Below are 27,510 nucleotides of genomic sequence, written 5' to 3' on the forward strand. Positions count from 1 at the left end.
TAATTTTAAAAAAATTATTAATTATTTTTGTAGAGGCACAGTTTTGCCGTGTTGCCCAGGCTGGTCTTGAACTCCTGAGCTCAAGCAACCCGCCTGCCTTGGCCTCCCAAAGTGCTGGGATTACAGCTGTGAGCCACTGTGCTGGCAGTTTTGCTTTTTAATTGTAAGATTTACATAAAATGTAGCCTTTTAACCATTTTAAAGTGTATTGTTCTGTGGCATTAAGTATAACCACCTTGTTGTGCAACCTTCACCCCACCCAGCTCCAGAACTGCTTTCATCTTGCAAAATTTAAGCTCAGTACCTGTAAAACATTAACTCCCCCTTCTCCTTGCCTCCTGGCCCTAGCAACCAGCATTCTGCTCTCTGAGTCTGTTGGTTTGACAGCCCTAGGGACCTCCAGTTAAGTGCAATTATAGTTTTTGTCCTTTTGTGACTGCCATTGTTTTCAGTGATTTTTAAAACTATAGAATTAAGAGTCACAAATGGTTTTTCCATTTTTATTATTATTATTGTTATTTTTTGAGATGGGAGTTTCCCTCTGCTCCCAGGCCGGAGTGCAGTGGCATGATCTTGGCTCACTGCAACCTCCGCCTCCCGGGTCAAGTGATTCTCCTGCCTCAGCCTCCCGAGTAGCTGGGATTACAGGTGCACACCACCATGCCTGGCTAATTTTTGTATTTATAGAAGAGACGGGGTCTTGCCATGTTGACCAGGCTGGTCTCAAACTCCTGGCCTTAAGTGATCCGCCTGCCTTGACCTCCCAAAGTGCTGGGATTACAGGCATGAGCTACCATGCCCGGCTTGTTTTTTTTTTGTTTTGTTTTTTTTGTTTTTTTTTAAAACTTAACAGATATTTCTAAAAGTGAGAGATAGGAGGTCTTTGAAATTTGACCAGGTTCATCCTGAAATGGTTTGAACCATCTTAAATTTGAACAGTGCTGCTTTATGCCAAGACGTCAAGCAACCAATTCCGCAGGTTTTCTGTACTTTGTGGGTTTTCTCTGGCCTTGCATCAGCAGGACTGCCCCACTCGCGTGTAAGGACAGAAAACCATGGTTGACTTTTCCCCTTGCAGGCCTGCCCAGGTGACTTTCAGAAGCCGGGCCTTGAGGGGCTGGAGATTCACCAGCATTAGGTGAGAAATGGATCGTGGCACCCGTGTGGAGGGGCTGGGGAATTCTGAAAAATGCAGCTTTTGAGGCACAGGGCCCAGGGTTTGGGTGGGCTTCCCCTGTTCCCTGGGGTGGCCTGGTACGTGATCAGGCAAGAAGCAGACTGGGCAATGGGCCTGCCCTGGGCTTTGCAGCCTCATAGCTCTTGGAGTGAGGAGCTGGGGGGGTGGGGTGTGAGGTCACACCTTCCTCACACTGAACATGTGCAAATCTGACCGTATGTGTGGTCCTAGGGAAGGGTGGGGAGGGAAAAGAGACAAGGGAGGGAAAGAACAAGGGGATTTGTTCTTGTTTCCCACCCACCCACTTTTATGTCCCAGAATGGAGAGAAAACAGGAATTTACTCTTCTTCCAGCTGGTCTCAGATCCTGTGTGTCTCAAAGAGAGCAAGCACCTCATGGCAGTGAGGATGACTGTAGAGTTTACATCTGTCTCTCTTTTTTCTATAATTTAAAAGCCTGAATATTGGTTTGCATGACACTGGACATTACTGGATATACTGTGCACATATTACTACACAGGGTGTATACACAGACCCCAAATTCTGTCTTAGTGGGTGATTCAAGGACTCTTCAAGGGCTTTTTGATTTGACCCAGCTGCGCCACATGCAGTGATTTTAGAACAAACCCCAGCGTGAGCTCTGTCGCTTTTAGATTTTTCCTCAGTCTGAAGAAGAGCGTTTGGACTGTGCTGTTTGAAAACATGCCTGTGTGTTCTGCAGTGAAGCCGCACACTCACCCTTTTGGTTCTTTTCTAGGCTTTCTTATCTTCAGAGGCAGACATGGCTTAAATGGGAGTTTCTACAATCGACTAAGCTTCCGACACAGCAGAATCCCATGGTTCCACAACCCATTTGTTTTTTACGTGAAACAGGCCTCGGGGGAGAGGTTTGAGGAGGGGGTTTTATTCTTAAAACGGCATATTTGTAGAGAATGCCCTTTATATATGTTCTAAGGAAAAGTGTACAAATACTCGATGATTAAAGTGTCTCTGCGAAAGTGGCTTTGGACCACGCCAGCATCTGGTTTCTTTTTGCTGTGACCCACCCTGTCCCGGAGCTGGTCGGGTCTGGCTGGACGTGCTGCCCAAGGAGTACCTCACTTGGTAACTGCTTGGTTCTGAACATTCTCTCATTTCAGGAATTAATGAGGTTCTCTTCTTCTGACTGACGGAGATCACAAAACTCTTGGATTCCTGGAAAACACGACGACAGGCACAGAGTGCTAAGAATTGTCCACCCCTGGACAGCCCCGTCCTGTGCTGGGGAGGGCCGTGTCTTGACAGGGCTGGAATCCTCTGGCAAGTTCCATAAAAAGCCCTGTCTGTGATGCCCTGAGTCTTTGAAAGTGACCGGAATACCTCACACTGCCCATCAGAGTCATAACCAATGGCTGAGGCCTTCCTCGGCCCATCTATAGATGGAGGATTCTGGGAATGCTGTTTCCTTACCCTCAACATCATTTTTCTAGGCAAGTAAAACCCAGCCACAAACTTGGAGACCGCAGCTTTAAAAAACACTGACACCTCTGCCTTCACTCTGGGGCCTCTGATGGCTGCCACTGGCTGCACATGGGTTTGGTCTGGCTAACCAAAGTTTTTATTTCTATTTTTTTAAGACACGGTCTCACTCTGTTGCCCAGGCTGGAGTGCAGTGGCACGATCTCGGCCCACTGCAACCTCTGCCTCCCAGGTTCAAGCTATTCTCCTGCCTCAGCCTCCTGAGTAGCTGGGACTACAGGCGAGCGCCACCACACCCGCTAATTTTCATATTTTTAGTAGAGACAGTGTTTCTCCATGTTAGCCAGGCTGGTCTTGAACTCCTGACCAGCCTCAAGTGATCTGCCTGCCTTCTCCACCCAAAGTGCTGGGATTCCCAGTGGGAGCCACTGCACCTGGCCTGTTGTTTTGTTTTTATCAGTTACTTTTTTAAATGAATTACTTTATCGCTTTATTGGGATGTATTTCCTAAGCCATAAATTTCACCCTCACCGTGTTTTTTAAACTATGAATTAATTCACTATACTCACACATTGAGAGACTTCTCATGGACTCCTGGCTTCCCGGGCTATGGAGCCCACTCTGTGGTCATTGCAGACCCCACCACCCACCCGTCCTTCCACACCCCCCATACCCTTGGCTCCTTTATGTTGCTTCCTGCCCCACAGGCATCTGCATTCAGTACTCATGGAAATACTTACTCTGAATTATACTTCTGTAGGCTAACGTGGCTGGGGAATCTGGGGCGTCAATGAAGAAGGACTGGCCTTTGTCACAATTCTTACCTTAAAAGAAACAAATGGAAGACAATTCAGTCCAAGAGGAAAACAGAGTGGCCACAAGATCTTGGGGCTCCTTCTGTGCTGGTGACAATGGGAATATTTTGAGTCCCCTTCACTTGTAATGAAGAACAATGTAGAAAAGGCCACTGGGGTCTCTGGGACCTTCCTTCCAGCAGGGTCCCCAGCCAGCATTTCAGCGTGGCTAAATAATCAGGTGGCGTACAGAAAATGCAGGTTCCAGGGCCCTACAGAGAACTGATTCAGCAGCTTCCAGATGGGCCCAGGAGTCTGCATTTTAAGAGATTAGCTTTTGAGCAAAAGGATCATGAATGCACATGATTAAAAAAAGTACAGAATACAAAAGGATATGGCATGAAAGGCCAAGTCCAAAGAGGGCTACTAGTGTTCTAGGTGTCTTTCCAGAAAGATTATGCATATATAAATGTGCACATTCACAAGTGTGCACACACACATACACACACTCATATACCTAAAATATGAGTGGGAGCACATGACACACACATTCTGCCCACTGCTTTGTCTGTGTATAATTTTATCTTTCAGGTCATCTGTGCTGGTGTCCATCCATCTGCTAGTCTTTCCCTGCCATGTGGCCATTGTTCCAGTCCCCTCCTATGCACACCCAGGTTTCTCTAGGACCATGTTATCCCAGAGCCAGGAGGACAGGACATAGGGGCCTTGGAGTCACTGGGGGTGTTCTCGCCCCCAGTCTGCCCTACCAGCCCCCAGTTGTGGGTGGACCTGCCATCAGCTTGCTCTCCCCACTCTCCAGGCCCTGAGCTCCTGGAGAAACAGGGCCAAGTGACTGCACTGCCCATGTCCAGTCACCAGCCTCAGGTGAACCCCAGGAGGAGTTCCTACCTTGCACCTACCATTTCCTCAACTTCACTACTGTGCTGCCGTGTGGGACAGGGAAGTCCAAGTCGGGGAAGAAGCCTGTGGGGAGAGGGTGGTGGGAGATGGGGAGCCCAGATGGCCCAGTGAGGCAGGAAAATAGGGTCTGGAGGCAGGGAACATAAGGCCAATTCGCACTTGAGCCGTAACAGGAAATGTCCTCTCCATAGGACATATGCCATAAATGACTCTGTAACTTTACTTCATCCTCTTCGTTTATATAGGACGTACCCCAAGTAGAGGATATTTAAACACAAAAACTCTGTAATGGGGCCTTTGAGCCCCTATTCTCAGGCCCATTCCCTTCCCACACTGTGGAGTTTACTTTCATTTTCAATAAATCCTTTCATTCCTTCCTCGCTTTGTGCGTTTTGTCCAGTATTTTGTTCCAGGCGCCAAGAACCTGGACACCCTCTGGAACTTACTAGGGAGGCCCCTGAGTGCACGTTCGCTGGGCCAGACTTGGGAGGCTGGGGATCCCAGAATAGTCATGCTGGGGGTACTTTCTGTCCCTGATTTTCACCCAGGTCTCCCTTCCCCAGAGGGCTCCCCAGCCCCCAACACACAAATATGCTCTAGTGTTTTCCCGTCCTAACTGCATTTCCCCCTGGGCTCCCACCTCTCCGAGAACGGGCATCATCATCAGAACAGCTCGTGTGAGCACAGCCCTGTTCCAAGAGATCCCAGGTATCCTCTCTCCACCCTGGCAGATCCCTCACTAGGCACCACTGTCACCTGCATTTTACACACGGGGCCATCGAGGCTGAGAGGGGAAATGACTAGCCCAAGTCCCACAGCTAGTGGTGGCGAAGCAGGTATCTGAGGCCAGCCCTTCCTGTGATCCTCAGCACACGGGGGCCAGGACCCACAGCACCAGAGCGCTGGCATCTGCAACTTTGCCACCATGTCCCCAGAGGGGACTGAAGTGCTGTCCTCGTGTCCTCCTGTCTGCTCCTAGGAAGGTGGCTTTGCCCCCACTCTGTCCCCAGTGACCTTGCCAGATGTGTGTCTGTCGCTTGGCCCTCACGCTCCACCCTCTTGGGTGTGTGACAGTGTTAACCACCCCTTCCTTTCTGGCACTCCCTGGACTTGCTATCTGTGGTTTCCCCTCGAGGTGAGGTTCTGCAATGTGCCATCTGACACACAGGACCAGGCCCACTGGAAGGCACTTAATGCTCTCAGTTCAGAACGAGCCCCGCAGCTGTCACTGTCCTCTGCTTTGAAATTAGCTCTTGTGAACCACCTGGAACTTTGCTTCTTTGTGAAAAGTGGCCCTGAAAGGAAAGACCAGGGCCGATGCCAGGGCTCGGTGTGAGGGAGGTGGGAAGATGGAGGTTGGTGGCTCTTTGGAAGAAAAGCCACATCAGGATCCAATAGAGGGCCCCAAGGTCACTTCCTGATCTGTCAGACAATGGCAATGGCAGGCCTGTGGCTGGGCCCATGGACATATTTGGGTGGGTCAGCAAGCAAGCATGCCATTGTTTTTTTTGGAGACACGGTCTTGCTCTGTTACCCAGGCTGGAGTGCAGTGGTGTGATCAGGGCTCACTGCAATCTCAACCTCCCCGGGCTCAAGTGACCCTGCTAACTCAGCCTCCTGGGTAGCTGGGACCACAGGCACATGCCACCACGCTGGGTGAATTGTTCTATCTTTTTTTTTTTTTTTTAGAGACGGGGTGTCTTCCTGTGTTGCCCAGGCTAGAGCATGGGGTGTGCGTGTGTGTGTGTGTGTGTATTTAATGGAGTTAGTTGCCATCATTTAGTAATCAGGAGACTTTGGGTAAGGATATAGATTTCTAGCTCTTCGTTAAATATTGGAAAATGTGGCAATTGTGATGGCCATAAGGACACACCTCTTGGATCTCTGGTAGCAGCTGCCAGGCTCCAAAATCCATCACCACGTTTGTGTGGAGGCAATGCTGCCCCCAGGCTGCTCCTAGCTAGTGACTGAGCTGAGCATGGCACTCGGGCAGGCACATTTCTGGGAGATGCAGGCCCTCTGATGGGTAAGTGGGCTCAGAAATGCCCTGGTGGCTGTGCCCAGCTTTCCTTGAGAGCAGCCAAGACGCTCCAGCAGACTGAGATGCTCCAAAAGACTGACACACTCCAGCAGACTGAGATGCTCCAAAAGACTGACACACTCCAACAGACTGAGATGCTCCAACAGACTGCCACACTCTAGCAGACTGAAATGCTAAAAAGTAAAGTACACTGAGGTGCTCCAGCAGGCTGAGATGCTCCTATGGGCTGAGATGCTCCAGTGGGTTGAGATTCTCCTTTGGGTTGAGATGCTCCCGGGGGCTGAGATGATCCTTTGGGTTGGGATGCTCCTGTGGGCTGGGATGCTCCCATGGGCTGAGATGCTCTTGAGGGTGGGGATGCTCTCTTGGGCTGAGATACTCCTATGGGCTGAGATGCTCTTGCGGGCTGATACGTTCCTTCCCCCACTCCTTCATCGTGGATTAACACTCTCCTCTGTCATTTTCTCCCACAGATGTTTCCCCTGACAAATGTCCTGCCTACCAATCCCATCTCAGCAGAGCTGAACTGCGGCAGAGGCGCAGGCTAGCAGGAATGGATGTGCCCTGGGCTGCTGCAAGCTCCCGTCCCCAGTCACATCCATTCACGCAGCCCGACTGCCTCCAGGGGCCTTAGAGGGCAGCTCTCAGCACCACTTCCAGCCACTGCAAAAGCTGCCTGGTGAGTGTTTTATAATGCTGGGGAAGGCTGAGAAAGCAGCTGTACTTTTCTGCATTTTGTTGGGGAAATCACATGCCAGAGAAGTATTGTGGGATGTGGGAATAAGGGAAAAAGGATTTGGGGACACAGTCTCCTGGGCACACAGGGTCTCTGGCATTCTCCCGGGCTGTTCCCATCTTCAGAGTGGCCCTCGCACCTCACTCCCCCACCACTTCCTCAAGGCAGCTGTCCCCTAACACAGTCCTCCCGGCTCCCGCTTGGCAATCCTGTCCACGTCTTGTGGCTTCAACACTCAACTGCATGGACACGAACCACCTTCTCCTGACAGACCCCAGAGCCTGTTGACAACCTAAGCCCCCAAGCCCCTCATCCACAGCACCCCAGAAGGCCTGGCCTCCCTCAACCTGTCCTCACTGTCTCTGAGGGACGGACCCTCCTCCAGGTGGCTTGTACTGGCAGCAGGGACAACTCGACCCTCAGATGCCGTCACTTTCTCTATTGTGTGTGTCCCTTCCTTTCTATACCAACACCAGAACCCAGGGCTTCATCCTGAACCTCTATCCCAGGGCAGCTGCCCCCGAGCCTCCTGCTCCCAGGTACGTGACACTGACACTCAGACACTTAGCTGTTTCTCATAGGCTCCTATTCTTCCCCTGCAGCCAGGCCCTTCCCCAAGGCTCCCCACGTGGCTTTGTGGCTTCCCGCTCCCAGTCTCCAGGCTCTCCCCGCCCTCTCCCCAAGCACTAGGCCTCCACCCTCCTGGCCAGGGCATTCTTTACCCGCCCTGCCCCTTGCCCAGCCCCTCGCTCCCATCCCCCGCGCTCCCATCCCCCTCGCTCCCATCCCCCTCGCTCCCATCCCCGCAGACACCTCTCACTGGCCTTGGTTCCCTGACAAATGAAGCAGAAGTTCTGAGGTGTGGGTGCAGCCGGCACTCCTGGACCCTGGCCTCCCCTCCAGCCTTCTCTCTCTGTTCTCCCCTCAGACCTAAAGGCTAGTGCTGGACCCCCGGCAGGAGCCCCACTGTGGGCCCCAGTAACAGTGATGGAGGCCCGCCTGGCTCTGCGGTCCTGGGGGACAGCAGCCTGCTGGGGGAGCAGCTTCGAGTGTAGGCCCTGCCCAGCGCCCCGCTGCGAGTGGGTGCCCTGCAGGCATGTGGGTGGAGATGTGAACCCCGTCCCTCCTTCAGCCCCAGGGCCACTCAGGGAGTGGGCATCTCTTGGGATCCTGGGGGACCCAGGCACTGAAGAAGAGCATTTGCTGGGAACTTGGCCCCTGCTAGCAGGCCAGTGATCCGCGTTCCCGTCTGTCCCAGCGCTGGAGACAAAGGGGCCTCATCTGTGCGGTGCTGGCTTCTCGGGGCGCAGGAGGCTGGGCTCCTTCCTGAGGGATTTTTCACCTCAGGCTGCTCTTCTCTGTAACCTGGATGCCATGCCCATTCCCTGGTGCCCCTCTATCGGGCACCCTCCTCAGTCCCCTGGCACCAGCACCCTCACCAACTTCTACCCCGTTCTTCCAGGCCTTACCCCTCTGCCTGAGGCCTACTTGCTCCAGCGACCTGCCCGCAGGGGTCTTGGCCTCTCTCCTGGTGGCCTCTTGGGGTGCCAGGTGGAGGGTGGGTCTGGCTCCAGCGCCCTACTAACCTTCCTCCTTCCATTGCCCCTCTCCGTAGCTGCCCCCATTGTGCCCAAACCATGCCTGTGGGGTTGACCGAGGAGTGAGGTCCCGCCCCACATGGGGGTCACCCACCTATGAGTGGATCCAGGGGCACTCTGCCGAGGAGAGGGACCTCCAGGTCCTGGCACATGAGCTCCGCACCCCCGGTCGTGGGAGGGAATATCTGAGATTCTTTCTGCAAAGCAAATTCAAAGGGGACGAAACATCATTTTTTTGTAGAATCACAAGGATGGACCACATTTTAAAGAAACTTACAAAAAAAAAAAAAAAAAAAAAAAGGTTTAGTTTGAATGTGAAACACTTAACACCAAAAGAACTTTCCTTCAGTCAGCAGAAAGGGATTTTAATTGTGATTCCACTTCCCAAAATTGCGGGGAAAGCAGAAACGGTTTGCAGAGCAGCCTTTTGATTGTTTCCTCAACCATGAGAGCAGGACCTTGTTGGGCTCGCCTGGCGGCCCCACGCGCCCTCACCTTGCATTTAGGACAGATGAAGCCACTCATGTTCTCCACCACCCCAATGATGGGCAGCTTCACCTTGCGGCAGAAGTTGATTTCTTTCCGGACATCCTGGAGTGACACCTCCTATGAAGGTGAAAAGACCAGTGATTCCAGCAGCAAAGTGCGAGAAAGGGAATGTCTGTGCAGCCGAGGGGGTGGCTGCAGTGCAGCGGATCTGCGATCGTAAAGCCTTAGAGGTTTCTGCCCTGACAGGGTTTGGCTCTGTGTCCTGTCCCCATCCAAATCTCAGCTCCAACTGCAATCCCCATCATTCCCACGTGCTGAGGGCAGTTCCTGGTGGGAGGTGATTGGATCATGGGGGCGGTTTCCCCCATGCTGTTCTCATGATAGTGAGTTTTCACGAGATCTGATGGTTCTGTAAGTGTTTGACAGTTCCTCCTACACACTGTCTCTCTCACTGCTGCCACTGTGTAACATGTGCCTAGTCTGCCTTCCACCATGATTGTAAGTTTCCCGGGGCCTTCCCAGCCATGCGGAACTGTGAATCAATTAAACCTCTTTCCCTTATAAACTCTCCAGTCTCGGGCAGTTCTTTACAGCAGTGTGAAAATGAACTAACACATGCCCTTTGCCAAATCCATATTTATTTAGTGCCTACTAGTGCTAAGCCCTGTTCATTTGAGGAGCTATTTACTTCCCACACAGCCAAATAGCAAGAAATCAATCTAAAAAAAAATGACTCTTTTTTTTTTTTTTTTCAGAGACAGGATCTCACCCTGTTGCCCAGGCTGGAGTGCAGCGGCACGATCATAACTCACTGCAGCCTCGACCTCCTGGGCTCATGCAATCCTCCTGCCTCAGCCTCTTGAGTAGCTGGGACTATAGCCATGTGCTATTCGGCCTGGTTAACTTTTTAATTTTTTGTAGAGATGGTTATTGCCCACATTGGTCTTAAGCTCCTGGTGTGAAGTGATCCTCCTGCCTTGGCCTCCCAAAGTGTTAGGGTTAGAGGCATGAGCCACCGTGCCTATCTGAAAATGACCTTTTAACGCATCTACACGCTCCATGTCTCTATACTATACTATATTCAGCCAGAGTGTACACTGTTTTCTAGACCAGAGCCTGGCAAACCCCAGCCTGGGGCCTGAATCTGGCTGGTTTTATAAATAAAGTTCCTCTGGAACCAGCCATGCCTGTCCCTCCGGGCACCATCTGTGGTTGCTTCACGCCACGGTGGCACAGCTGAGGGGCTGGGACAGGGACTGTGGGGTCCACAAAGCCTACTTATTATCTAGCCCTGTACAGAAAAGTTTGCCGATCCCTGCTGTAGCTAATTATAAACGCAAACAACTTTATGGACTAAAAGAAAATAGAGAATATTGCCCAATGTGGACAACTTTGCATTTCCTTCTAAACTCTGAGTTTTTACAGTGTGATTACTGAGTATACACACTGCTCAGTAGCTCCCTATTTTCCCCAGTTAATGTTACCACAGATCTCTGTGCCCAAGTCCTGCTGTGGCTTGTCACTGTCAGGTGTAGTGACTCCTTAGCACCTGGGGCTTCACCACTCACGTGAGCCCGAAAGGCTCACGGCTTTGGGTCTGTTCTTTTCCTGAGATGCCTGTTTGGCTCTTGGCACTGAGGCAGGATGCAGAGGAAGAGGCATTCAGCTAGAAAGTCAATGGGCTGCGACTCAGTCTCTCATTTCTTTGTTTCTTTTTTTTTGAGACAGAGTCTTACTCTGTGACCCAGGCTGGAGTGCAGTGGCGCGATCTCGGCTTACTGCAACCTCTGTCTCCCGGGTTCAAGCAATTCTCCTGCCTCAGCCTTCCAAGTAGCTGGGATTATAGGTGCCCACCACCACGCCTGGCTAATTTTTGTATTTTTTGGTAGAGACAGGGTTTTGCCATGTTGACCAGGCTGGTCTTAAACTCCCGACCTCAAGTGATCTGCCTGCCTTGGCCTCCCAAAGTGCTGGGATTACAGACATGAGCCACTGTACCCAGAACCAACCACTTTTTAAAAATGCGACAGAAAACATTCCTAAGGACCAATCCACTTTCCCTCCACTGCCATCACCCGGGCCAGGCCATCCTCCCGCCCGTCCAGGGACCCAGCTGGTATCCTCCTCCTCCAGTGCCCCCATGTTCCCTCTCTGCAGGATGCCAGAGTGGACACGAATCCTGTCACCATTTTCTGACCCAGACACCCTTCCCATGGCCGCTGGGCCATGGCTGTACCCTCATGTGTGTGTCCAGCACCTGTTTTCCTCAGGGAGCCACAGGGGCCACCAGGGAGGGCCAGGCGCTTTTACTGTCCTGGTGCCTGGCACGTAGAGTTCAGTGAGTGCTGGATAAGGGTGAGACTATGGGTCGTCCTGATTGATTCTGGCTAGTGAGATCAAATCAAACCTCATTTGCTGGGCTTTCTTAGATGTGGGGGAGAACGTCACGAAGAGAAGTCAAGCGTAACTGTGGAGAAGAGCCCTTGGTTTCTCAGGCCCCTGAGATGGATAGCATCATGGTCCTGCCTGCAGTTGCTCTCTGCAGGGCTTCCAGAGAGGAAACTTCCCATCGCTCTCCTCAGCTCGGGCTCACCAAGGGCCCTGGGGAACAGCCACTAGGTGACTGCTACAGAGCGGTGCTGGGTGTCAGCAAGGAAGGAGCAAAGGCACCCAGTGGCTTATCTCGAAATCCCTGTTTGCACCTGGCTGGTTCTGTTGAAAACTGGAGAGATTTCCTAAATCATTCTGGGATATAAATGGAAAATCCACTGTAGACTGGAGGACCTGAGACATGGACATGGCAAGGCTGACGGGGACCGGCAGCACAATATGAATTATAACTGCACTGGTGGTTTCCCCAGTTTCCTCGACGAAAGTTCAAAAAGCATTCTTGACCCACTATTGTTTAATCCATGGACTAAAAAAAACAAATCGTTGAATGGTTGTCAGCTGCAAACGTTTAGACTAAAGACGAAGTTTTTCTTATTTTTATCTTTTGAGACAAGGCCTCACTCGGTTGTGCTGGCTGGACTACAGTGGCGTGATCATGGCTTACCGCAACCTCCTTTCCCCAGGCTCAGATGATCCTCCTACCTCAGCCTCCCAAGTAGCTGGAACTACAGGTGCAAGCCACCATGCCTGGCTAATTTTAAACTATTTTTTGTAGAGATGGGGTTTGGCTATGTTGTTCAGGCTGGTCTCGAACTTGTGGACTCAAGTGATCCTCCCATCTCAGCCTCCCAAAGTCCTGGGATTACAGGTGTGAACCACTGTGCCCGGCTAAAGTTTTTAACAAGAGGTTTCTGCAGATGCGCATTGGATGCAGCTGTGGAACACACACTGGGAAGAGCCTTGGTGAGACCAGGGTATCAGAGCCGGGCAGGAAAGAAACCTCGCCGTGTGGAGCACGGTTTGGACCCAGCTCCAGCTGGGTGCTCGCTCACCTGGGGAGTGGTGATGATCACTGCTCCGTCGATGCGTGCGGCGGCCAGGTACTGGACGACCGAGAGGTGTTCATCCGACGTCCCGGGTGGGGTGTCCACGATGAGGTAGTCGACCTCTCCCCAGTCCACATCTCGGAGGAACTGCTTGATCATGCCTAGAAAGAGGAATCCGCAGGGGGTGCTTATTTCCTTTCTTTTCTGTACTTACAACTCCTTTCTTTTTTAAAGGATGGGGTCTTGCTTCGTTGTCCAGGTTGGCTCTGAACTCCCAGGCTCAGGCAATCCTCCCACCTCAGCCTCCCAAGTAGCTAGGACTATAGGTGCGTGCCACCATGCCCAGCTCAAGGAGAAGCATGATCTGATATTTTTGTGCCTTTGGTCTATGCTGTAAATCAGTGGCTCTCAACTGAGAGTGAATTGCAATGTCTAGAGACATTTTGGGTTGTCACAAATAGGGTAGGGGGTGGTACTGGCATCTTGTGGGTAGAGGCCAGGGCCACTGTTTAACACCCTATGATGTAGAACACGGTCTAGTCCTCCCCCAGTAAAGTCTTATCTGGCTCAAAGTATCAATAGTGCTGAAGCTGAAGCTTGCCCTGATAACACTTTCACATTATTACCTTAAGTCTCAGTACCAGATCAGCCTGCTGCTGATCTCACCTCTCTGACCCAAATAAGCCACTATAAAACCATGATAAAAATAATTTCAGGGTTCTATAGCTTTTTTTTTTTTTTTGAGACAGAGTCTCGCTCTGTCACCCAGGCTGAAGTGCAGTGGCATGATCTCGGCTCATTGCAGCCTCTGCCTCCTGGGTTCTCCTGCCTCAGCCTCTTGAGTAGCTGGGATTACAGGTATGTGCCACCGTGCTTGGCTAATTTTTTATGTTTTTGGTAGAGACAGGGTTTCACCATGTTGGCCAGGCTGGTCTTGAACTCCTGACCTCAAGGGATTCGCCTGCCTCGGCCTCCCAAAGTGCTGGGATTACAGGCGTGAGTCACCACACCCGGCCAGGGTTCTACAGCTTTTAAGGAGAGAAAAACGCACAGCAGATATTTACAATTATGTAACGGAAACTGGTATTTCTATTAGCTCTTTTCAACCAGTGAAGAAAGAGGCACTGGAGGCTTAAAAATAATATAGTGTGAAGTCCAGCAGGCTGAGACTGGCAGGACAGGGAGCAGATGAGGCCAGGAGCCACAGAGTGTGTGGAAGAATGTGAGAAACAAAGGCAGAGTGGCAAACCATTTTTCTTGGGTCCCCTCCAGATAACAGCGTCATCAGGACTGCTGAGCAGGAAGCCCACTGACATCACCCCCAGGTTGTCTTCCACGTACTGCAGAGGGAACAGGGTGAGGGCAAGACACGCTTTACTCAAAACCACACAGTGAGGTTCTCCCCCAGGTCTTCTGTCTGAGCTCTGACTGAAAAAAACATTTTCAGGACAAAACCACGATATGACCTATGAGCATATTTACTCTTTGCATCCTAAATCATTTTTGGGGACAAAAAAAAAGTGGGGGTACCACATTGGGGGATTTGAAAGAGGCACTGTATGTCCATGGGCTGCAATGACAGGGAACTCAGCTAAAATAAGTAAATGGCATCTCCTTAACTCTCTTTTTTTTTTTTTGAGATGGAGTCTTGCTCTGTTGCCCAGGCTGGAGTGTGCGGTGCGATCTCAGCTCACTGCAGCCTCTGCCTCCCAGGTTCAAGCAATTCTCCTGCCTCAGCCTCCCGAGTAGCTGGGATTACAGGCGTGTGCCACCATGCTCGGCTAATTTTTGTATCTTTAGTAGAGATGGGATTTCACCATGTTGGCCAGGCTGGTCTTGAACTCCTGGCCTCAAGTGATCTGCCTGGCTTGGCCCCCTAAAGTGCTGGGATTACAGATGTGAGCCACCGCACCCTGCCTCCTTAACTCTCTTAACCAGAGATTTACAAACTATGGCCTCCAGGGCCAAATCTGGCCTACCATCTGTGTTTTAAATAAAGTTTTATTGGAATACAGTCCTGGTTGTTAAGTTACATGTTACTACTTTCGTGCTACGACAGCAGGGAATGTAGGCCCACATGCTGAAAATCTTTACCATCCTACACTTTACAGAAAAAGCCTACCAATCACTGGATTTAATCACATCCTCTGTGCCTCGAAAAGCACCCTAATAAATACGCATGGACCAACAAACCACAAACCCATTATGTACACACAACCACACACTACTGTGAAAATAGGACAAAGAGGTGAAAACTCACCACTGGAGACCAGCCTGAGCCACTCTGGTGAACCTGTGTGAACATGAGCACCGATGTTTGTTAGTAGAAATCATGTACCCTGGTCACATCTCATGCACAAATTGTACAAAGAAAGAAGATGGTTTTATGAAATACAATTCGTTGTCTTATGTGGTACCACGAAATTCCTAAAAGGAGGTGAACAACTGGGGTGTGGGTAATAAAGATGCAACTCAACTCCCTTTGTGCCCTAAGCTGGGTTATTTGGAAGCTCTACTTGGGTGTCTAGATAGGGAACCAAAGTTACTCAAGTTCAAATATGATGTTGTGTCTAAGGTATTTTAAAAGAGTGATAAAAATCGGCTGGGGACTGATGAGAAAATGCAGGTACCTGTGGAGCAATGAGGTGGCTTCTGTAAAAGCACACGAGTGAAGGGAATGAGCTCTCCTGAAACAGCTGCCTCAGAACTTGTCCCGAATCAGCTCCAGCCGCTGCCCCCAAGGGCAAGGGCTGGGGGTCAAAGGGGAGCTCCCTGGGGCAAGATTCCGACCTCTTCCCTCCAGCAGGTGTCCAACAGCACACAAAGCGCAAATGAAAGTTTAATTTTCATGATGAAGCCTTACTTTTCTCAACAGATTTACTGAGACATGATTCACAGACAACACGACTCACCCATTGAATGAGTGGCTTTCTGTACAGTCACAAGGTGCAGCCATCACCGCAGTTTTTTTATTTTTATTTTTGAGATGGAGTCTTGCCCTGTCGACCCGGCTGTAGTGCACAGGCGTGATCTTGACTCACTGCAACCTCCACCTCCCAGGTTCAAGCAATTCTTCTGCCTCAGCTTCCCAGGTAGCTGAGAACACAGGTGCCCACCACCATGCCCAGCTACTTTTTGTATTTTTTGTAGACGGGGTTTCACCATGTTGGCCAGGCTGGTCTCAATCTCCTGACCTCAAGTGATCTGCCGGCCTTGGCCTCCCAAAGTGTTGAGATTGCAGGTGTGAGCCACTGTACCCAGCCACCACAATTTTAGAACATTTTCATGACGCTAAGAAGAATCCCTATACCCCTCAGCTGTCACCACCCCCCCTCCAGTGTCTCTCACATCCTCCCAGCCTTAGAGGGCCCTTCATCTACTTTCTCCCACTGTGGACTGACCTACTCTGTATACTCCATGTCAGTGGAATCATACAACATGTGGTCCTCTGTGACTGACTCTGAAGTTCTATTAAAAGAAACCCAGCCAGGAGCAGTGGCTCACGCCTGTAATCCAAACACTTTGGGAGGCTGAGGTGGAGGATCACTTGAGGTCAGGAGTTCGAGATCAGCTTGGTCAACATGGTGAAACCCTGTCTCTACTAAAAATACAAAAAACAGCTGGGCGTGGTGGCGTACGCCTGTAATCCCAGCTACTCAGGAGGCTAAGGCAGGAGAATTGCTTGAGCCCGGGAGGTGGCGGTTGCAGTGAGCCGAGATTGTGCCATTGCACTCCAGCCTGGGCAACAAGAGCGAAACTCCATCTCAAAAAAATAAATAAATAGAAATAAAATAAAATAAACCCCACAAAACCATTCATTCCTATTTATACTCATTTGCTAAGTCCACTTGTCTTAAAAGAGGGGTAAACAGGATGATCCAATACTGCAGGAGAAGAAAACGGTGAAACTTCTGTTTTATTTTCCTTTAAATTTTCTGTTTCTATGAAATACTTAGGTGTGATGACAGTAGCTTATACCCTCACTGGGGCGTGTGCTACCAAATCCATTGGGGTATGTGACCAGGCCTCAAGGGGTGACATCGCTCTCCTTCCCTACTCCCTCGGAAGCAAACCCCAAGGCCTTAGAAGTGCCTGCAAGACCTGGCCCCATCTGCCTCGGGCCACCCTCCAGCCCCACTGGTCACTCCACTGAGGACACAAGGACACCTTGCGTCAGAGGCCCATGCACTTGCTCCCTTAGCCCAGAATGCTCTTCCCCCAGCTCTCCCCTCCCGTCATCCTCTGCTCAAATGCCATTTCTCAGTGAGGGCACCTTTGACCACCCCTCAGCCCCTCTGACCCTGCCCTACTGTCTATCCCCTCACTCTGGGTTGGTTTCACATTATCTAGCATCTGCCTTCTCCCACCCAGACAGGGGTCTTCATGGACCTTGTTCACCACTGCATCCCCAGAACAGGATTAATGCATCTCTGACACTAATTAAAGAACCAATCTTGAGACTCTTGGGACATCCCAGCACCCCCAGCTTCCATGCACTGCCCTTCCATGCAGCACCCCCAGCTTCCACGCATTCCCCAATCCTCTCTTGGAGAGCTTCTTGCTAGCAAGAAGAGGCCAGCAACTACATAGACTGCTACGGCCCTGCCCCCAGCCCACATCACTCACCCGCCCTGCAGTCTCAGTTCCCCAGGGCAGACCACAAGGGCAGAAATATTCCCGTGCTTCTAGGGTACAGACCCCTACCAAGCCCTGGACGAATGTTCCCAGTCAGAGCTAAATTTCTGTGTCTTACTTCTGCATTTCGCTGGCTGTTTCCCTTCCCCTCTGAGGAAGCATCGAAACCAATGCTTCTCCAATGGTGTAGACAGACTTCATATGTAATCCTGCCCTCCCCAAAACTCACAGTTGTTGTTAAAAGTAGATAGATGGACTACTGAGCATGTATCTGAGCTCCTCATGTCCACATAAACATTTACGGGCCAGATGCGGTGGCTCACGCCTGTAATCCCAGCACTTTGGGAGGCTGAGGCAGGCGGTCATCAGAGGTCAGGAGGTGGAGCCCAGCCTGGCCAACAGAGCGAAACCCCGTCTCTACCAAAAATACAAAAATTAGCTGGGCATGGTGGCAGGCCCCTGTAGTCCCAGCTACTCGGGAGGCTGAGCACAAGAATCGCTTGAATCCATGAGGCGGAGGTTGCAGCGAGCTGACGTCGTGCTACTGTACACTCCAGCCTGGGTGACAGAGTGAGACCCTGTCTCAAAAAGAACAAAACAAAACAATAACAACAAAAAAAACATTTATGGGCTCCGCACACCTCTTTGTTGAGGTTTGACAGTTCAGTGCTACAGAGTTTGCCTCAAGAGAACAATTTCCTGAGTTCTGTAACCGGCTATTACCTGTTCTCCTTCCAATCCCATTATCTTGGGAATCGATGGCCCACATATATCGATGTCTAGAAGAGCAATCTGGGGAACAAGAAGAGACCAAAGCAGTTACATAACTGAATGCACACACTCCAGATACGCACAACTGGGAGGGGAGTGGGGTTAGAGGAGGACAGGGGAGAAGATAGAAACTGGGTCAAACTTGGAGCCATCAGATTCTCCTGAGAGAAAGTCCTAACGCTGATCTCAAGGTTCATAAACACGGATGCCCCCATTCCCCTACCCCTCAGCCTGGCTGAGCTCCTTAAGGGTGATCTTACAGACCTGGCCGTCAGGTCACTTGGAGGCTCGAGCTCAGACCGTTTGCTGAGCCCTGGCTGGAGGTGACAGGGAAAGGGGCCTAGCGCCTTTTTGGCTTCTGTGACAGAATATATGGAATAGCCAAGAGACAGCAATGTTGGAGCCACCCTCAACAGCTCTCCTTTGCTCACCCCCTCACCAAGTCTTGGTTTCTGCATCTTATATTTTTCTCAAACTCATCTTTTCTTGTTCAGGAGTCTCCGATGCAAGCCAAATCTAGCCTATTTAAGCAGAATATGAATGTATTAAAAAAATATTGCGGACTGGGCGCAGTGGCTCACGCCTGTAATCCCAGCACTTTGGGAGGCTGAGGCGGCCATGTACCTAGAAGGTAAGTATCATCTCTGGTTTACAGAGGAGGAAACTGACGTTCAGAGGGGACCAGTTCAATAAGCAGGGAACAGAGCTGGGACATAAACTGAGGTCTTTTGGCCCCAACTGGGGCTCTTTCCAGTACACCACGGGGCCTGCTGTGGAGGACCAGAGTGGAGCCTCTAGCTGAACCTGACCAAGCCCTGTTTTCCTTTGATCCTGAAGGTGAATGATGGTTTAGGCTAAGCTTTCAAAACAGAGACTTAAAGTAAGATGGAAACCTGGAAAAGTTCTTTGCTTGTGACTTGGGTTCAGCTTCAGGCGACCCGTTCCATCCCAAGCCTTCCCCTCTGACACAGGAGGTCTGAGACGGCCTTCAGAAATCTTCTGAGAACAAGGCCAGTATTCATCTTGAAAGATGTGATCACTCAAACCCAAAGTGCTGCACCTCCGGGTCACTTTTTAACTTGCTCCGAATTAGTTTCTTGCCTCCCTCTTGAATCCTCTCAACAAACCCAGCCTCCTACTTCCTCAGCACCCAGCGCTGTCTCAAACCCGTGGTGCACGGCAAAACGCCATCCACAGACCAGCGCTGGCCTCAGGCGCCCTCTACGGGGCCATCCGAGGAGCACCGCAGAGTGACAGCATCGGAAAACCTGACTTGCTCTCTCAGGACCTTGATACTTGGGACTGATGTGTCGATGATCCATGGGGAGATGACACTATCACCATGACTGTGATAGAGACTTTCCTCGATACTCTCAGGTTTCTAGCGACTCTGTCTCCATGCCTTTCCTTCAGGGAACAATTTAATCAATTCCCTTCAGAGGAATTTCACTCCCTTGGGGAGTGAATCTTGAGCGAAATGATGTAAGGATGCGAGAAGCATCTAATGCACTCACTCCCGTGGCAGGCCCAGGAGGCTGCTGACAAGCTCCTGCTACCCAGATGGCCAGCGCAGTCCTGGGTCCTGTCTGTTCAGACTTCCTGCTGATCCTATTACTACCCCAAAATCTGTCCAATTAATTCTGCTTAGGTTAGGCCAGAGAAGCAAAGCTGAGAGCAATGTGTCTGCGTTCCTCCACAGCAGGACCTCTGGGCCCGTGTTTGCAGCTGATGGGAAGAGGCGGCGTTTGCTGCAGAAGGTGGAGACGCTGCAGGGTTGTTGGGATCCAAAGCGTCTCCTTTATCCAGCACCCCAAACTGCCCCTGATGAGGAGGGTAAGGGAAGAGGGATTTAGTCCCAACTTTTAGTCCTTGCACAAGTTGCTTCTGCTCTCTAAGCCTTGGCTGTCTGGGCTTCCAATCTGCGAGACGAGTGCTCCGGGGTCAAGGCCCCTCCCAGCTCTGCAGTCCCAGGACCCAGCCTTGCACACTGAGTCCTGAAACACCTAGTGCTGACCTTGTAATGACAGTTTGCCTTTCAGATCACAAAGATCATAAATGTTTAATTTATGGTGGCTGGGTGCGGTAGCTCATGCCTGTAATCTCAGCACTTCGGGAGGCTGAGGCGGGCGGATCACCTGATGTCAGGAGTTCGAGACTAGCCTGGCAAACATAGTGAAACCCTGTCTCTACTAAAAATACAAAAATTAGCTGGGCGTGATAGCATGCGCCTGTACTCCGAGCTACTCAGGAGGCTGAGGTAGAACAATTGTTTAAACCTGGGAGGCAGAGGATGCAGTGAGCTGAGATCGTACCATTACACTCCAGCCTGGGCAACAGAATGACATTCCATCTCAAAAAAAACAAACAACAAAAAAAGTTTAATTTGGAAGTTGGTGAGTTGTTATTTATTCATTGTTTCTGAGGTAGGGTCTCACTCTGTTGCCCAGGCTGGAGTGCAGTGGCGCAACCATGGCTCACTGCAGCCTTGACTTCCCAGGCTCAAGTGATCCTCCTACCTCAGTCTCCCGAGTAGCTGGGACTACACCACCATGCCTGGCTCTTGCGTGACTCTTGGCTGTCTCATGGCTCAGGCTTATGCTACAGAGGCTCCTTCTGCCTTCACCACAACTTACACACCCCATGGGCAGCCTGTGACCCGTCAGGGGTGTTTTCTAATTCTGCTGCCTCTTGATCCAAGGCCCTGCCTGCCTCAAGCGCTAACATGGAATGGTCTTGTGTAGAGTTAGAGCCAAGCTTCCACCAGACCACCAGATGGCAGGCAGAAAAGGGTCAGGGCACGTCTTACCATCCTGCTGGATTTAGGGCAGGGAGAAATCTGTGCTGCTTGACTTTAATCAAGACATATTCAGCATTTTCCATGTGTTGACACTTTGCAGATAGCGATGTCACTGTCATGAGTAGGTCTGCCTGGGGAAAACACACTTTCCTAAATGCTAACTTCTTTTTTTTTTTTTTAAACTACCACTGCATAAAGAAATACAGCTGATCTAGCCATATTTCCACACTGAATGGTGTGCTTTCCTTCTATATATTGCAAAGTCTAGACAGGCATGCAGCAAAGACTTCAGAATGTAATTACATGAAAGTGAATGATGTAAACAGTTGTCTACTCACAAGTGGTTACTTGCAAGTGGCTAGATGAAAGCCCATCTCCAGTGAGCTGTTTAGGAATATTCCTGACAGCTTCGAAAAGCAAAGATTATTCTAAACAATACAGACAATCTGAGAAAGCAGATTTCTTGGCCAGCCCACTAGGCCAATACAAATTTGACCCTCAAATGGCAAGAGATTGCTAAGCAACAGAATGATGAATCAATAAGTATATGCATGGGTATTGTGGGGGGGGGTGTGTGTATCTACTTTTTTTTTGTTTAAACAGAGTCTCGGTCTGTCACCCAGGCTGGAGTGCAGTGGGGCAATCTTGGCTCACCGCAACCTCTGCTTCCTGGGTTCAAATGATTCTTGTGCCTCAGCCTCCTGAGTAGCTGAGACTACAGGTGCGTACCACCACGCCCAGCTAATTTCTGTATTTTTTTAGTGGAGACAGGGTTACACCATGTTGGCCAGGCTGGTCTCTAACTCCTGACCTCAAGTGATCCGTCTGCCTCAGCCTCCCAAAGTGCTGAGATTACAGGTGTGAGCCACCATGCCCAGCCCAACAAGTGTATTTTGAATCTGCCCAGTACCGTGCTTTGGGTAGGCTACAAACTCATCTCTAAGGCAGTATAATCATCATGCCTTCATATTGAGTTAGTGAAATATAGTAATAAAAATGGTGGCCATCACAGACATTTACTGAGCAGTCAGGCCCCGTGCTAAGTGCTTTATATGTGCCATCTCACTCAGTCCTCGGAGTCCCATTTTATAGATGAGAAAATGGAGGAAGAGTAAGCCTGGTAACTTGCCCAAGGTCACAGCAGTGGTGTAGATGGAGCTGGGACCTGAGTTTGGGCTGTCTGATTCCAAAGTGTGTGTTCTCAGCGACCCACAACCCCTTTTATTAAAGCTGAGATCCAGAGGGCAGCACTGGATAATTTGAGTTTTCATGCTCGTCTGTATACCTGGGTGGTAATGAATAAACTTGTGTAAGGGCCAGCAAAAATTTTCCACAAGGGCCAATAGAAAATATATTATTAGGCTTTGTGGGCAAAATCAAGGATCATATGTAGGTACTTAGGTACTAATTTAAAAATTGCAATTTTAGGCCAGGCGCGGTGGCTCATGCCTATAATCTCAGCACTTTGGGAGGCTGAGGCAGAGGGATGCCTTGAGTTCAGAAGTTCAAGACTAGCCTGGGCAACACAGCAAAATCTCATCTCTATAAAAAACACAAAAATTAGCCGGACATGGTGGCAAGCACCCGTAGTCCCAGCTCCTTGGGAGGCTGAGGTGGGAGGACAGCTTGATGAACCCAGGAGGTAGAGGATGCAGTGAGTCCTGATCATAGCACTGCACTTCAGCCTGGGCGACAGAGTGAGAGCCTGTCTCAAACAAATAAAAAACATTTCAAAAATGTGAACATTCTTAGTTCATAGGCCATAAAGACAGGAGATGGGCTGGATTTGGCCATCTGGTTATAGTTTGCAGGTACCTGGCTTAGAGAAAAGCAAAAAGGGGTTAATAAAGAGGAAAAAGAAGTGTGAACGTCATGTAATAAACGATCCACATGCAAGGAGAGATGTACATCTGCTAGCCATTTTCTTGGCTAGGGAATCCAATGAAATGCTTCATTTGACTACTGGGTATTTCTTTGTTCTCTGCAGGATTGAGATTCCAAAGAGGCCAATTCAACTTAGTCTAAGGAAATCAGTTTTTTTTTGTTTTTTGTTTTTCTTTGACAGTCTCATTCTGTCACCCAGGCTGGAGTACACTGGCGCAATCTTGACTCACTGCAACCTCTGCCTCTCGGGCTTAAGTGATTCTCATGGCTCATCCTCCCAAACAGCTGGGATTACAAGCCTGCGCTACCATGCCCAGCTAATATTTTGTATTTTTAGTAGAGACAAAGTTTTGCCATGCTGGCCAGGCTGATCTCAAACTCCTGGCTTCAAGTGATCTGCCCGCCTTGGCCTCCCAAAGTGCTGGGATTACAGGCATGAACCACTGCGCCTGGCCTAGGAATCAGTTATAGTAGCCATCACGACCCTCAGACAGAATGAGCATCTCCCAGTGGTTCCTGAGGTCTCACCTGTGTGTTTTCATCCTCTGCTAGGCCATGGGCAAGATGGGCGCTGAATGTGCTTTTCCCAACACCGCCTTTCCCAGACAATACCAAGATTTTGTGTTTTACGGTCTTCATTTTCTCTTTGATTTCCTCTATAGCTGCAAAGAAAGCCAAAGTTCAGGGGATGAGGTCCCTGACCAAACCTCAGATGTCACTCTTCCCGTGAACTAGAAAGAGTTAAGTCCTAGTCCTAGTCCTAGTCCTGGGGCTGTTTAAAAGGATCCTCCGAAATACCTCTTAGTCAACAGTAGAAATAAGTGTTAGGAAGAAAACAAGGCTATAATCACACTTGAAGGTATTTCATTTATTGGTTTACATGTTTGTCTCCCCCAACTAGAACATACTCTCCGTGAGGGTAGGAACTGTCTGAAGCTTTCAGTGCTGTATTCCCAGCTCCAGAAGGGAACTCTGCATACAGTAATGGTCTCCAACTTGGGGACAAAATCCCCCAGGGACCTTTGGTAATGTCTGGAGACACTTTTCTTTCTTGTTTTTTTTTTTTTTTGAGACAGAATCTCGCTCTGTCACCCAAGATGGAGTGCAGTGGCGTGATCTCGGCTCAGTGCAACCTCCGCCTCCTGAGTTCAAGTGATTCTCCTGCCTCAGCCTCCTAAGTAGCTGGGATTACAGGTGCCTGCCACCATGCCCAGCTAATTTTTGTATTTTTAATAGAGACAGTGTTTCTCTTTGTTGGCCAGGCTAGTCTCGAACTTCCAACCTCAAGTGATCCACCCACCTGGGCCTTCCAAAGTGTTGGAATTACAGGCGTGAGCCACCGCGCCTAGCCTGGAGACACTTTTCATTGTCACAGGAGAGGTACTGCTGGCATCTGATGGGTAGAGGCCAGGGATTGTGCTAAATGTCCTACGATGCACAGGACAGCCCCCCACAACAAACAGTGAACCTGCCCCAAATGTCAACAGTGCCGAGGCTGAGAAACTGATAGACAGCAGGCACACACTAAGTATCTATCAATGAAATTATCTTATTCAAACCTTTAAAACAACACATGCGGTATAAAGGAAAATAAAAAGTCTCATGACTGGCCAAACTCAAGTGAAAGTTAAGCCTGGAAACCTCCCAACACTGCTGTCATCCTCCCCATCAACAGACAGCTGTTACTTCTCAACCTTGCGTCGAAGCATTCTACATTAACCAGACCCCCGCAAAAGGCCAAAGGTTCCATGAATCTCCATCGTGGGATGACTGCCCTCACCAGTTGCTTCTAAGGAACTTCTTTGCTGGCCCCCAAACCTTTGAAGATGAATATCCTCCCATAAACAAGGACATGTCAACTCTAACTTTAGGGTTGTAACCTCAGTCTAACTCCTTCCCTGTTACTGATGTCTGTTAAATGCCACACCGACAATGTCCATTACAAGCTTATCTTCCCACAAGCCGAACAAAGAGAGGATGAGATCAGTCCTTCCTCTCCTACCCTGAGACGTCTGCCTAATTAATTCTTCCTTTACTCCCTCTTTTGAATGTTTATTTTCTGTATAGTGTAGATATACTGGGCACTACTTAAAACCTCTTAAGAATGTAACCACCTGCCTCAAGGCCTAAAGTACTTTTTCCTGCATGCTTTTTCCCCTTTTAACGAAACATGTAAACACAAGCCTCCTGGAACCTCTCCGGGGAGCACAGGCCACAGACATTTCTGTGACTTGTGTTTTCCAGGGCATGCCCTCAAGCTATGGCCCAATAAATCTCCAGTGGTAGACACTCGGTTTGGTCTCTCCATTGGATTGACAGAGGTATCTGTTTTTCTCATTTTTTTTTTTTTTCTTTGAGACAGGGTCTCACTCTGTCACCCCGGCTGGAGTGCAGTGGCACGATCTCAGCTCACTGCAACCTCCACCTCCCGGGTTCAAGTGATCCTCCCACCTCAGCCTCGAGAGTGGGTATGCACCACCATGCTGGCTGTTTGTATTTTTAGTAGAGACAGGCTTCACCATGTTGGCCAGGCTGGTCTCGAACTCCTAACCTCAAGTGATCCACCTGCCTCAGCCTCCCAAAGTGCTGGGATTACAGGCGTGAGCCACTGCACCTTGCCTGTCTCCATTTTTGATGAGGAACCAGAAGCTCAGAGAAGTTAGGACTATTGCTGAAGGTCACACTGCATGGACCCAAGAATCAAACCCAAGTCTCTCTTTGAACTCCTTCAAGATTCTCCCCCTTGGCCAGGTGCAGTGGCTCACGCCTGGAATCCCAGCACTTTGGGAGGCAGAGGCAGATGGATCACCTGAGGTCAGGAGTTCGAGACCAATCTGGCCAACATGGTGAAACTCTGTTTCTACTAAAAATACAAAAATTAGCCGGTCGTGGTGGCGGGCGCCTGTAGTCCCAGGTACTTGGGAAACTGAGGCAGGAGAATCGCTTAAACCTGAGAGACGAAGGTTGCAAGTAAGCCGCGATAGCACCACTGCATGCCAGTCTGGGCTACACAGCAAGACTCTGTCTAAAAAAAAGGAGGGGAAAAAAAGGAAAAAAAAAAGAATGTCCTCCTGCCTCCTGCTTTTTAAGGTCCTTCTGAGCAGGCTCCCAGGGTCCTCTCATCCTCGCATCTGTGTTTCACAGCACTTAAAGCTGTGGTGGTTTAGCTGCTAGCTCACGTGTTTGTTTCCCCGTTAAGCTAAACTCCACTAGGGCAGTGACCACGCCTGATCCCCAGCTGTGTCTCCAGCACAGCACCATACCTACGAGGCGATCAACACATTTGTTTAATGAATGGGAGAATCACTACTCAAAAGGAAGAAAATTGTGTCAAGAAAGTAGCTGGCAGAGCCAGGATGTAAGTCCGAAGATTCCTGGACTTAGAAGTTTATCCCATTTTCTCCGCGGTCGGTTACTGTCACTCAAACCTCTGGCCCCGACCCTCTTAATTATGTCCCTTTCGACTCCGCGCCGGTCAGTCTCCACCCTCCACCCGCGCCACGTCCTTAGCGCTCGCCTTCTAAAGGTCTCGTTCCTGTCAGTCTGTCATTTCAAGCTCTGCCCTCACCCTGCCCACTTTCCACGCCCCGTCCCCTCTGGGCCCCACCCCTCTCCGAATACAATACCTTCTAGCCCGCCTCTGTCACTCATTCTGCAGATCCCGCCCCCTCCCTCCCACGCCCCGCCTTTTCCGGGCCTGCGCCTCTCACTTCCTGCTGAGGCCTTGCCCTTTTCTCACCCGGGTCTGGAGTGGCCCCCGCTCCAGAAGCGCACAGCCGCTGGTTGGGGCATCCCTGACATGAAGTCCCTCTGCCCGCCTGGGCGCTGTCGGCCCCTGGACAGTCTGCGCAGAGACAAGACCACAGTTAGAGCAGCTCGCTACACTTTCGCCCCGCCACCCACGCCCCCTCCGCGAGCTCACCGTGAGGCACCTCCTCCATTCTGTCGCCTTTGCCGCCTTCGTGGTCACCGGAACCCGCTGTCGTGCATTTCCGCCTTGTGGGCACAATCTGATCCTCTGGCCGCGCTAAATAAGTCTAGGAAAGAGGGGGCTGTGCGCACGCGCGAACCGTGGGCCGAGAGACTGAGACTGACGTCTGTTCCTCTTCAGAGATTTCCTATCATAAATATTTCGGCAGTGCATCTCCTAAGAACAAAGGCATTCTTTATGACCTCAGTGCCGTTTTCGTACCCAAGAGATTTCATATCGATGCAGTACTAGCCAATGCAGTATTAGCCAATAGACAGTTTATATTCCAATTTCAGTAGTTAGACCCCCTCCCCTCCTGGATTCACTCACTGCCTGGAGTTACCTCTCTTCCCTCTCCTTTAATTCAGATCAGTCCTTCCTTTTTAGGGGGAGTCTCATCACATTGATAATTTTGACGGGTCCAGACCAGTTGTCCTATAGAATACCCCATATTCTCGATTTGTCTAATCCTTCCCTGCCTCTTGCCCTGTAATTAGATTCAGGTTAGTATTTATTTTTATTTTTTTTCCTGCAGAACACACTTAGATAATGTCAATTTGTGTCGTTTTTGGTAATGTGAAGCTTGATCGCTTGGTAAAGGTGGTGTCTGCCCCATTTCTCCAGTGAATGTTACCTTCTTCCATTTGTAATTAACAGGTTCTCTCTGGGACCATCTTCTTCTCTATCAGCCTTTCACTTAGTGATTTTAGCAGCATTGACATATATATATAAAACTATAGATTATATATATGATAAATATCAGTTATATATCCTCTCTTTTTTTTTTTTTTTTGGAGACTCAC

General features: G+C 50.0%; 2 protein-coding genes and 1 long non-coding RNA gene across 12 annotated transcripts in view; 2 read left to right on the top strand and 1 right to left on the bottom strand.

Annotated features, from left to right (window-relative positions):
* The window catches only part of TVP23A (trans-golgi network vesicle protein 23 homolog A), a 53,572-nt gene extending 47,636 nt beyond the window's left edge, over window positions 1-5,936 (top strand). For 3 of the 6 annotated variants that reach the window (XM_021931742.2, XM_021931744.2, XM_009195973.3), the window contains 2 exons: window positions 1,079-1,138; window positions 1,934-2,178. In XM_021931742.2, coding sequence (XP_021787434.1) covers window positions 1,079-1,138 — 60 coding nt within the window. In that variant the 3' untranslated portion in view covers window positions 1,934-2,178. Of the gene's footprint in view, window positions 1-1,078; window positions 1,139-1,933; window positions 2,179-2,315 lie in introns of those variants that run through there. The other 3 variants (XM_021931743.2, XM_021931745.2, XM_003916529.4) reach the window with 2 other exon arrangements.
* The window catches only part of NUBP1 (nucleotide binding protein 1), a 31,667-nt gene extending 4,879 nt beyond the window's left edge, over window positions 1-26,788 (bottom strand). The window contains exons 1-11 of one of the 5 annotated variants that reach the window (XM_003916527.5): window positions 26,660-26,787; window positions 26,477-26,581; window positions 23,266-23,399; window positions 18,009-18,077; window positions 14,911-14,943; window positions 13,900-13,990; window positions 12,657-12,811; window positions 9,220-9,330; window positions 8,819-8,921; window positions 3,375-3,458; window positions 2,061-2,370 (exon numbers count right to left, since the gene is read on the bottom strand). In XM_003916527.5, coding sequence (XP_003916576.1) covers window positions 2,312-2,370; window positions 3,375-3,458; window positions 8,819-8,921; window positions 9,220-9,330; window positions 12,657-12,811; window positions 13,900-13,990; window positions 14,911-14,943; window positions 18,009-18,077; window positions 23,266-23,399; window positions 26,477-26,581; window positions 26,660-26,678 — 963 coding nt within the window. In that variant the 5' untranslated portion in view covers window positions 26,679-26,787 and the 3' untranslated portion in view covers window positions 2,061-2,311. Of the gene's footprint in view, window positions 1-2,060; window positions 2,371-3,374; window positions 3,459-4,330; window positions 4,413-8,818; window positions 8,922-9,219; window positions 9,331-12,656; window positions 12,812-13,899; window positions 13,991-14,910; window positions 14,944-18,008; window positions 18,078-23,265; window positions 23,400-26,476; window positions 26,582-26,659 lie in introns of those variants that run through there. The other 4 variants (XM_021931740.2, XM_021931741.2, XM_031658484.1 and 1 more) reach the window with 4 other exon arrangements.
* On the top strand, window positions 6,038-9,001 carry LOC116271323. The gene is made up of 2 exons (XR_004179848.1): window positions 6,038-7,069; window positions 7,603-9,001. It is a non-coding gene; the product is annotated as an uncharacterized LOC116271323 (long non-coding RNA).
* Window positions 26,789-27,510: the final 722 nt, after the last annotated feature.

The sequence above is a fragment of the Papio anubis genome, chromosome 18, assembly GCF_008728515.1.
Source record: "Papio anubis isolate 15944 chromosome 18, Panubis1.0, whole genome shotgun sequence".
NCBI classification, from domain to species: domain Eukaryota; kingdom Metazoa; phylum Chordata; class Mammalia; order Primates; family Cercopithecidae; genus Papio; species Papio anubis.